The 12,154-nt window shown below is 38.9% G+C and overlaps 1 protein-coding gene across 2 annotated transcripts in view; it reads right to left on the bottom strand.

The window, feature by feature from the left end:
- Positions 1 to 11,187, bottom strand: part of LOC133575122 (polypeptide N-acetylgalactosaminyltransferase 18-like) — a 247,859-nt gene extending 236,672 nt beyond the window's left edge. For both annotated transcript variants that reach the window (XM_061927597.2, XM_061927598.2), the window contains exon 1: positions 10,783 to 11,187. In XM_061927597.2, coding sequence (XP_061783581.1) covers positions 10,783 to 11,035 — 253 coding nt within the window. In that variant the 5' untranslated portion in view covers positions 11,036 to 11,187. The remainder of the gene's footprint in view (positions 1 to 10,782) is intronic.
- Positions 11,188 to 12,154: the final 967 nt, after the last annotated feature.

Genomic DNA, 12,154 nt, shown 5'->3' with positions numbered 1-12,154 from the left:
TGTTAACGCTGAGTCAAGCATAGAGCTGCTCGCAACCGATTTGGATGCTGTGAATTCATATATGGACTTGGCGTAATCGTTATCCAATAGCAAATGCAACCTTGGCTTTTTTTAGCTTCCATATCAAAGTTTTCTCCTACTTCAGATAGGCAAACTACAATTGTGTTAAACTCCTGTCACAGCTGAGCAGGCATCGATCTTTTTCTTCACTTCCTGAGAGGGAGTTTATTCCCCTTACACGGTCAGATTCTACTTTGACCTTAGCTTCAAGCTTCATCAGAAAGTCCATCATCTCACAGAGGTCACGATCAGAACATTCTTCTCTCAGACTCACACAAACATTTTTTAACATAGGCCTTCCATTGTTGCGAGGTGGAACTTCCTTTCTCTTTCAGCTGTTTGCTGCTCCGTCAACTCTCGTATCTTAAATGTCAAATGTTTTCTCACGTCAATCAATCAATCAGAGTATATTTATATAGCCCTAAATCACAAGTGTCTCAAGTGGCTGCACAAGCCACAACGACATCCTCGACTCAGATCCCACATCAGGGCAAGGATAAATTCAACCCAATGGGCTACGATGAGAAACCTTAAAGGGTACCGCATATGTGACGACCCCCCCAATCAGCAAGATAGGATGGAGCTAGACCGTTTAGTATTTTATACGTAATTAGTAAAACCTTAAAGTCGCATTTTAAGTGCACAGGAAGCCAGTGCAGGTGAGCCAGTATAGGCGTAATATGATCAAACTTTCTTGTTCTTGTCAAAAGTCTAGCAGCCGCGTTTTGTATCAACTGTAATCTTTTAATGCTCGACATAGGGAGGCCCGAAAATCATACGATACAGTAATCGAGATGAGACGTAACGAACGCATGAATAATGATCTCAGCGTCGCTGGTGAACAAAACGGAATGAATTTTAACAATATTACGGAGATGAAAGAAGGCCGTTTTAGTAACACTCTTAATGTGCGACTCAAACGAGAGAGTTGGGTCGAAGATAATACCCAGATTCTTTACCGAGTTTCCTTGTGTAATTGCTTGACTGTCAAATGGTAAGGTGGTATTATTAAATAGGTGTCGGTGTCTAGCAGGACCGATAATCAGCATTTCCGTTTTCTTAGCGTTGAGTTGAAAAAAGTTAGCGGACATCCATTGTTTAATTTCATTAAGACACGCCTCCAGATGACTACAATTTGGCGTGTTGGTCAGCTTTAGGGGCATGTAGAGTTGGGTGTCATCAGCATAACAGTGAAAGCTCACACCGTATTTGCGTATGATGCCCCCAAGCGGCAGCATGTAGATGCTGAAGAGTGCAGGGCCAAGAACCGAACCCTGTGGAACGCTGCACGTTACCTTAACATACTCTGAGGTCACATTGTTAAGGGAAACGCACTGCATCCTGTCAGTAAGATGGGAGTTAAACCAAGACAAGGCAAAGTCTGACATATCAATACGTGTTTTAATACGCTCTAATAAAATATTATGATCGACGGTATCGAAAGCAGCGCTAAGATCAAGAAGCAGCAACATAGATGATGCATCAGCATCCATCGTTAGCAATAGATCATTAGTCATTTTTGCGAGGGCTGTCTCCGTAGAGTGATTTGTCCTGAAACCGGTCTGAAAGGGTTCACAGAGATTGTTAGACGCTAAGTGTTCATTTAGCTGCTGTGCAACAATTTTTTCGAGGATTTTCGAAATAAAGGGAAGGTGGGACACCGGCCGATAGTTTACCATGAGATCAGGATCGAGGTTAGGTCTTTTGAGCAGAGGATGAATAACCGCTTTTTTGAATGCCTGGGGAACAGTGCCAGAGGAAAGTGATACGTTTATAATATTTAGCACTGATGGTCCTAATATTACAAACAGTTCTTTGATAAGTTTCCCAGGAAGTGGGTCAAGTAAACATGTTGTTTGTTTCATCCCATTTACACGCCGCAGGAGTTCCTCTAATTTTATTTAATCAAAAAGAGAGAGACTATTTTGGAGGGTAATATCTGTCGTATATACATTCGTATCTGTATTAAAGGGGAACATTATCACCAGACCTATGTAAGCGTCAATATATACCTTTATGTTGCAGAAAAAAGACCATATATTTTTTTTACCGATTTCCAAACTCTAAATGGGTGAATTTTGGCGAATTAAACACCTTTCTATTATTCGCTCTCGGAGTGATGACGTCACAACGTGACATCACATCGGGAAGCAATCCGCCATTTTCTCACTTTCGTCGGTGTGTTGTCGGAGGGTGTAACAACACGAACAGGGACAAATTCAAGTTGCACCAGTGGCCCAAAGATGCGAAAGTGGCAAGAAATTGGACGAAATTTGTTCAAAATACGAGGCTGTGGGGAAAGCCGAGGAAATGGTCAGTCGTTTGTTCCGCACACTTTACCGACGAAAGCTATGCTACGACAGAGATGGCAAGAATGTGTGGATATCCTGCGACACTCAAAGCAGATGCTGACATCAACTCCAAAACTGGACAGATCAGCTTTCAGGAAAAGAGAGCGGATGAGGGTATGTCTACAGAATATATTAATTGATGAAAACCTTATTCATTACTCGCGGTTTTACGTAAATTATTATACATAAACTGTGTTTACCAGTAATTTAGCTTAAAAACATTTATTTTTTTCAATCATTCGAGTACATTTGGGTAGTCTTGTGTAATGCAGTATTTTGTGTCTATTTAGGTATGGTTAACCTGAGTGCGGAAATCGTGGAAAAATATATGTTCTTAGCGCGCCTGAAATGGGCTGTCTGCACTCTCAAAGTGCATGTTGTTGCCAAATGTATTTCATATGCTGTAAACCTAGTTCATAGTTGTTAGTTTCCTTTAATGCCAAACAAACACATACCAATCGTTGGTTAGAAGGCGATCGCCGAATTTGTCCTCGCTTTCTCCCGTGTCGCTGGCTGTCGTGTCGTTTTCATCGGTTTCGCTTGCATACGGTTCAAACCGATATGGCTCAATAGCTTCAGTTTCTTCTTCAATTTCGTTTTTGCTACCTGCCTCCACACTACAACCATCCGTTTCAATACATGCGTAATCTGTTGAATCGCTTAAACCGCTGAAATCCGAGTCTGAATCCGAGCTAATGTCGCTATATCTTGCTGTTCTATCCGCCATGTTTGTATTGTGTGACGTCACAGGAAAATGGACGGGTGTATATAACGATGGTTAAAATCAGGCACTTTGAAGCTTTTTTTAGGGATATTGCGTGATGGGTAAAATTTTGAAAAAAACTTCGAAAAATAAAATAAGCCACTGGGAACTGATTTTTAATGGTTTTAACCCTTCTGGAATGGTGATAATGTTCCCCTTTAATAGAACCCAGTTGGGTTATGTTGTCTTTAATCTCTTTTCTCATGAATTCAATTTTCTTATAAAAGAAATTCATAAGGTCATCTGCCGAGTGGGTGGAGCTACTGGGAGAAGTCCCTTGTTGGGTTAGCGATGCTACTGTACTGAACAACTATTTAGAATATTTTTGTTGAGGCAGATGTGATTTGAGTAGTAATTAGCTTTAGCTAAGGTAAACATGTGTTTATAAGTTATTAAACTATCATATATAGTCGCACGCCATTTGCGTTCCAGCTTTCTACATGATAGTTTAAGAGCTCTAGTTTCTTCTGTAAACACGTGAGGACTTCCTTATCTTTGGGGCAGCTGCACCTTGCTCTTTAGGATTACGTTCATTGTGTGACCCCTCTGTCAATTCTACCTCTGCTTGTGGGGTGTCAGTCTCATCATCTAAGATTAGACCTGAAAGGAGGCCTACCTGGAGATGTCCAAGCTGTCTGGCTAGCTTCTCCTGATTTTGTTGGTCACAATGTAATGAAATGTTTTGTATTATTCACTTTGTCAGAAATAATGATGTATACCGAGTAGCGGTATTCTTAGGCACCGGCACGTAATTGGGTCGGTCCAAGCGAACCGTGAATCTTCTGGACTAATAATTCTGCTAACCATACTTTTGTATTCAGCAGGCCGTCATGATTATGACACGCACACGCTGAAACTCTCAAAGCAAAACAAAAGACAAGGTGGAACAGCCATTATGAGTGGACCTTGTATCGCCTCACTAATGGGTATGCGGAAGTAAACAGAATAATAGATTTACGCCTCATCTGAATCTTGGATGGAAATTTTTTTTCGCTAAAAACAGACTTTAAATGCAGAAAGTCACAGAAATTGGCGTAATGTGACTTTGATGCTGTCATTGAGGAGAAAAATTGACATTTTTACCGTGCACTTGACAAACACTCACCCTCATGGAAGCATGGTGCACCCTTCTGGGGCCATTTCTTTGTTTGCCTCCGGGACACGCGGCCACCTCAAACTACCAAACTAACTCCAAAATACAGAGCCAAACATTTCCCAAATGACTTCTACGTGTCAGGTGATACAGTATGTTTCTTTTGCAAATATGATGACTACTTGTCGCCGTAGAACAGTGTGAAAAACACCTGCTACACTGCAGCCAGTTGTGGACGCGACCACCGATTAAACATCTTCATTGGTAAGTTGATGATAACTTGACAGCTTCTAATACTGTAGTTGGACCACAAGTGTTGAAATAATAACTGATGCATATTTCTTTTACTTGGAAACATGTAAGCTCAAATGTATTGGTACGCTATTGTTGCGCTCTTTTCTTATCTAATTTCCTTTTTTTGTTAATTTAGTATGTTGATAAAACATTGAACTAATCCTTAGTTTATTTGTTTTTTAGCACAGATGCTATAAAACTAGCAGGTTAAAAACAATGTAAAAAAGTGTGATGATAATAGAGATCAGATGATTGTTTTGCAATATTGCTAAGTCCTGTAGTGATGTGATAATCAGCTTGGAGTAATCACAAATAAGGAAGCAACGCCACACAAAAGTTTGGAGCACAACAATATTTCCTCCTCAAAATACCCTCAAAGTCCAGTGTCAAGCGATCCAGTAATCCACAGGCCAATATTAATCTAGTCCAAAAAGTTAAAAATGTATCCTTAATGTTGCTAATACGCAAAATAGCATTTGCTGTCAGGTATCTAGTCGCCGTGTTTATGTGGCATTAAACACTTTGATCAACTGCACACTAATCTAACATGTTAATTGATTGTATTGTTCTATACCAGTGGTTCTTAACCTGGGTTCGATCGAACCCTAGGGGTTCGGTGAGTCAGCCTCAGGGGTTCGGCGACCTCCCCGACTCATCGTGTAAATAAAAACTTCTCCCTGTCGGCGTATTATGGATACCCCCAAACAATGTTCCCTCTAATTTTCCGTTTGTGTGAGCAAAAGCAAATACTCCTTGAGCATTCGGTGGAGCACATGTGAGCGACGTCAGACGTGCACATGCACTGTGGTCACACCTGCAGCACACCTGTCCCAAACTTGACTAAATAACAAGTTCAATGTTTTATTATTGTAATCAAAGGACAGCAGTCATTTCCATGAGGTTATTTTCTAATATAAGTGTTTTGGCCCACTTACAATGACTATAACATATTGTTTTTCATGAGCTGTGTACTAGTATTATGTGTCTGGGTGGGGGTCCTACTTTGGAAATAATGTGTACCCCTTTCAGATATCGCATTTAGTCCCCACCAAAACATTCACATGTTGCACAATGAGATGTAAACATGGGATCATTTGTACATTCCTGTAACTTTCCGTTTGTAAAATATATCTTTATTAATTTTTCTTTAATATAATAACATCATTTTATGATTACGGTTCGGGTTCGGTGAATGCGCATATGAAACTGGTGGGGTTCGGTACCTCCAACAAGGTTAAGAACCACTGATCTATACAATATATTTGATATGATGTAAATTATCATATGATGTACAGTACAAAAGTAAAAGGTCTGTGCTCTGCCTACGTGATTATAATTTCCATCTGAGTGTAATTGTAATGAATAGAAATAAAGTGATGGATCTGTATGGTCTTTACAAGATAATGACATTACTGAATTTCACCTTGCACTGCAAACATATTTGACTTCCTTAAGACTTAAAAAGCAGGTGTTGATAACAGACTTCCCTGCTGTTAGACGTTACACAATGTTAACATCTTGTGCCAATAAAAATGGTAATATAAATGCATTTTTGAACATCTTTATTTACACCAATTACGTATAGTACCGATACGAGTACCCATATATACCGGTATTAATGAGGATCATAGATCATAGATCATAGATCGATAAAATCCTAACGATATACATCCACAATCAGAAATGAATTAACACTTCACCAGATGTCTAAAGTGTAAAGTGGTGAGGGATACACTCTAATACAACACTTCAAAATGTAGTTCTTAAAATCTCTATGGAAACACTTAAATGTAAACCTAAAAACCTCTATGTAAACACTTAAATGTAAGCCTTAAATATCTACGTAAACACTTAAATGTAGGCCTTAAGTCTCTATGTAAACATCTAAATGTAGGCCTTAAATCTCTATGTAAACACTTAAATGTACGTAAACACTTAAATGTAGGCCTTAAATATCTATGTAAACACTTAAATGTAGGCCTTAAATCTCTATGTAAACACTTAAATGTAGGCCTTAAATCTCTATGCACTTAAATGTAGGCCTTAAATTTCTATGTAAACACTTAAATGTAGGCCTTAAATCACCATGTAAACATTTAAATGCAGACCATAAATCTCTATGTAAACACTTAAATGTAGGCCTTAAATCCCTATGTAAACACAAAATAGTAGGCCTTAAATCTATATGTAAACACTTAAATGTAGGCCTTAAATCTATATGTAAATACTTAAATGTAGGCCTTGAATCTCTATGTAAACACTTAAATGTAGGCCTTAAATATATGTGTAAACACTTAAATGTTGGCCTTAAATCTCTATGTAAACACTTAAATGTAGGCCTTAAAAATCTATGTAAACACTTAAATGTTGGCCTTAAATCTGTATGTAAACACTTAAATGTTGGTCTTAATTATGTTTGTAAACACTTAAATGTAGACCTTAAATCTCTATGTAAACACTTATATGTAGACCTTAAATCTTTATGTAAACACTTAAATGTAGGCCTTAAATCGCTATGTAAACTCTTTAATGTAGGCCTTAAATCTCTATGTAAACACTTAAATGTAGGCCTTAAAAATCTATGTAAACACTTAAATGTTGGCCTTAAATCTGTATGTAAACACTTAAATGTTGGTCTTAATTATGTTTGTAAACACTTAAATGTAGACCTTAAATCTCTATGTAAACACTTATATGTAGACCTTAAATCTTTATGTAAACACTTAAATGTAGGCCTTAAATCGCTATGTAAACACTTAAATGTAGGCCTTAAATCTCTATGCACTTAAATGTAGGCCTTAAATTTCTATGTAAACACTTAAATGTAGGCCTTGAATCACCATGTAAACATTTAAATGCAGACCATAAATCTCTATGTAAACACTTAAATGTAGGCCTTAAATCCCTATGTAAACACAAAATAGTAGGCCTTAAATCTATATGTAAACACTTAAATGTAGGCCTTAAATCTATATGTAAATACTTAAATGTAGGCCTTGAATCTCTATGTAAACACTTAAATGTAGGCCTTAAATATATGTGTAAACACTTAAATGTTGGCCTTAAATCTCTATGTAAACACTTAAATGTAGGCCTTAAAAATCTATGTAAACACTTAAATGTTGGCCTTAAATCTGTATGTAAACACTTAAATGTTGGTCTTAATTATGTTTGTAAACACTTAAATGTAGACCTTAAATCTCTATGTAAACACTTATATGTAGACCTTAAATCTTTATGTAAACACTTAAATGTAGGCCTTAAATCGCTATGTAAACTCTTAAATGTAGGCCTTAAATCTCTATGTAAACACTTAAAAAATGTAGGTGTTAAATCTCTATGTAAACACTTAAATGAAGACCTTAAATCTTTATGTAAACACTTAAATGTAAACCTTAAATCTCTATTCAAACACTTAAATGGAGACCTTAAATCTCTATGTGAACAATTAAATGAAGACCTTAAATCTCTATGTAAACACTTAAATGTGGCCTTAAATCTTTATGTAAACACTTAAATGTAGTCCTTAAATCTCTATGTAAACACTTAAATGAAGACCTTAAATCTCGATGTAAACACTTAAATGTAAGCCTTAAATCTTTATGTAAACACTTAAATGTAGGCCTTAAATTTCTATGCACTTAAATGTAGGCCTTAAATCTTTATGTAAACACTTAAATGAATACCTTAAATCTTTATGTAAACACTTAAATGTAGGCCATGAATCTCTATGCACTTAAATGTAGGCCTTAAATCGCTATGTAAACACTTAAATGTAGGCCTTAAATCTGTATGTAAATAATAAATGTCGGCAATAAATTCTAGTAAACACTTACATGTAGGCCTTAAATCTCTATGTAAACACTTAAATGTAGGCCTTAAATCTCTATGTAAACACTTAAATGAAGACCTTAAATCTCTATGTAAACACTTAAATTAAGAGCTTAAATCGCTATGTACAGACTTTTGTGATTTAGGGCTATATAAATACACATTGATTGATTGATTGATATGTAAACACTTAAATGTAGGCCTTAAATCTTTATGTAGACACTTAAATGTAGGCCTTAAATCTTTATGTAGACACTTAAATGTAGGCCTTAAATCTCTATGTAAACACTTAAAAAATGTAGGCCTTAAATCTCTAGGTAAACACTTAAAAAATGTAGGCCTTAAATCTCTAGGTAAACACTTAAATGAAGACCTTAAATCTCTATTCAAACACTTAAATGGAGATCTTAAATCTTTATGTAAACACTTAAATGTAGGCCTTAAATCTTTATGTAAACACTTAAATGAATACCTTAAATCTTTATGTAAACACCTATATGTAGGCCTTAAATATATATGTAAACACCTAAATGTAGACCTTAAATATCTATGTGAACACTTAAACGTAGACCTTAAATATATATGTAAACACCTAAATGTAAACCTCTTTACATGTTATTACCGTATTTTCCGCACTATAAGGCGCACCTAAAAACCACAAATTTTCTCAAAAGCTAACAGTGCGCCTTATAACCCGGTGCGCTTTATTACGATTCATTTTCATAAAGTTTCGATCTCGCAACTTCGGTAAACAGCCGCCATCTTTTTTCCCGGTAGAACAGGAAGCGCTTCTTCTTCTACGCAAGCAACCGCCAAGGTAAGCACCCGCCCCCATAGAACAGGAAGCGCTTCTTCTTCTACTGTAAGCTACCGCCCGCCCCCGGAAGAAGAAGAAAAAACGCGCGGATATCACCGTACGTTTCATTTCCTGTTTACATCTGTAAAGACCACAAAATGGCTCCTACTAAGCGAAAAGGATCCGGTTCATAAAAAGACGCAATCTCTCCATCCGCACACGGATTACTACCGTATTTCACAGCAACTGATATTCCTGTGAACCGCACTGTGGAACGGGAGCACGTACGGTGAATATTCGCACCACAGGGAATGAGAAGTCATCCTTCACTGTGGTTCTAGCTTGCCATGCTAACTTCCACCCATGGTGATATTCAAAAGGAAGACCTTGCCAAAAGAGACCTTTCCAGCCGGCGTCATCATAAAAGCTAACTCGAAGGGATGGATGGATGAAGAAAAGATGAGCGAGTGGTTAAGGGAAGTTTACGCGAAGAGGCCGGGTGGCTTTTTTCACACAGCTCCGAAGGCGAACACACCTTCACTAAGACGGGCAGACAGCGCCGGACGACATACGCCAACATTTGCCAGTGGATCGTAAATGCCTGGGCAGATATTTCGGTCACAACTGTGGTCCGAGCTTTCCGGAAGGCAGGATTCACAGAACAACAGCGACACTGACTCCGATGACTTCGACGAGACGGAACCGGCCATTTTGGATACCACGCTTGCGCAACTTTTCAATTCGGACACCGAAGACGAAGAATTCGAAGGATTTACGAATGAAGAATAACTTCAGAAGGTGAGCGCTATGTTTATTTTGTGTGTTGTGACATTAACGTTAAGGGCAACATTATGTTGCTATTGCTCTACACCATTTTGAATTTTACTATGTTTGTGATTGCACATTTGCGTACATTTTGGGACAGAGTTGTTAGAACGCTGGTTTTCAATATATTATTAAAGTTTGACTGAACTATCTGACTGTTTTTTTGACATTCCCTTTAGCGCAGCGTAGGCGCGGCTTATAATCCGGGGCGGCTTATTGGTGGACAAAGTTATGAAATATGTAATTCATTGAAGGTGCGGCTAATAATCCGGTGCGCCTTATAGTGCGGAAAATACGGTAGTTCCCTGAGCATGCAATTGTACTTTTATAAGATCTTGACCTGAAGAGCGAAACCCTTCAAATTGAAAGCGAGAGTGTATTGCATGCAATTGAGCAGATTGGAGTCTGGAGACTTGTTGCACCCCAGCAGGATGGGCAGTGGGCCACATTTTCACTTTAACTACTTGTGGTCAGTCACCGACTCCACGCTTGGTACTGATGTTAATAAAGTAATTTTTTTTCTTCACCTCTGTTGACATCTTTCATTAAACAATGTGAAAAGGTGTGCGCCCTTGACTCTCTTTCTCGCGTTTGCATCACTTGTGTCTGTCTGTGGCTTGTGTCCCTACTTCCAGTCTGCTCGTCCTTGCATTGTGAGTGTCGCGCTGTACTATGTGGTCATAACAGCCAATATCAAGAGCGAGAACACCGACTCAGTGTTAATATTTGAGCTGTGGTTCATCACAAAGTCAGACTGAGGCGTGTTTACCTTGGATGTGCTCATTGATGACGTCCTCCAGCCTGTCCAGCCTCTCCATCATCCTGTGCGTCTCTCCCTTGCTGTCCTCCTCCAACTTTCTGGCCGCTTCGCCGACTGTCTGCTGAACTTTAGGACGGTTGGACACGTGGTTGCTGATCCAGCCCACGTAGACCAGACACACGATGTTGGTCATGCCGCTCAGGATGACGCACGTGGACACCAAAGTTTTAGTTCTCCTGGTGCACAGCATGGCCACGTCCATCCCTTCCCGGGCTCCTCGTCTCCTCTCCTCCCGTGTCTGAGGCGCACACGCTGCTGCGCAAGACTGGGGAAAAGATGTGGAGTCAGCAGAAGCTCCTCACGGCTGAGACATGCTTCCATTCAGCCTGACGTCAATGACCCACGGTGTCGACAAGACCGTAATTCATGACGTGACGGCGCAGAGGAGTGTTTGCTGCTCGCCGACAAGCCAGCGAGTCAAGCAGTGCAAGCTGCTGCAAAGCTGTGAGCATCCTCCATCTCATCCCAGCCAACCAATAGGAGGCAGGAGGCGGGCACAATGAGGAGGGAGGAGGATGCTGAAGTGCATCATCCGACCTTTGGAAAGGGAGGGAGGTCAATAAATAAATACGTTAAGACAATGATGTAAAAAATACAGAAATACACGAGTTGATAGGAGTGTAACAATTAGTTTTTAACAACGATTAAATTCGAATTATAATTTGGGGTTTCCAATACGATTCAGGGACGATATTTGTTTAAAGAATGTTACGATCCAAAACGATTTAGTGAGTTCAAAGGGATTCAGTGACTTTTAAGCCAAAATTACACTAGTTTGACTGTGAATTAAATACTGAATACTGGACACTGCAGGGGAAGTACGACAAAACCCAAAACCTGTGAATTTGGCACGTTGTGTAAATCATAAATGAAAACAGAATACAATGATTTGCAAATCCTTTTCAACCTATATTCAATTGAATAGACTGCAAAGACAAGATACTTAACGTTCAAACTGGAAAACTTTATTTTTTGGAAATATTAGCTCATTTGGAACTTGATGCCTGCAACATGTTTTAAAAAAGCTGGCAAAAGTGGCAAAAAAGACTGAGAACAATGAGGAATGCTCATGAAACTCTTATTTCAATCAATCAATCGATGTTTATTTATATAGCCCTAAATCACAAGTGTCTCAAAGGGCTGCACAAGCCACAACGACATCCTCGGTACAGAGCCCACATAAGGGCAAGGAAAAACTCATCCCAGTGAGACGTCGATGTGAATGACTATGAGAAACCTTGGAGAGGACCGCAAATGTGGGTAACCCCCCCCACCCCCCCTCTCTCTCTAGGGGAGACCGGATGCAATGGATGTCGAGTGG

The sequence above is a fragment of the Nerophis lumbriciformis genome, linkage group LG35, assembly GCF_033978685.3.
Source record: "Nerophis lumbriciformis linkage group LG35, RoL_Nlum_v2.1, whole genome shotgun sequence".
Lineage (NCBI taxonomy): Eukaryota > Metazoa > Chordata > Actinopteri > Syngnathiformes > Syngnathidae > Nerophis > Nerophis lumbriciformis.
This window is presented reverse-complemented; position numbering and strand designations above follow the sequence as displayed.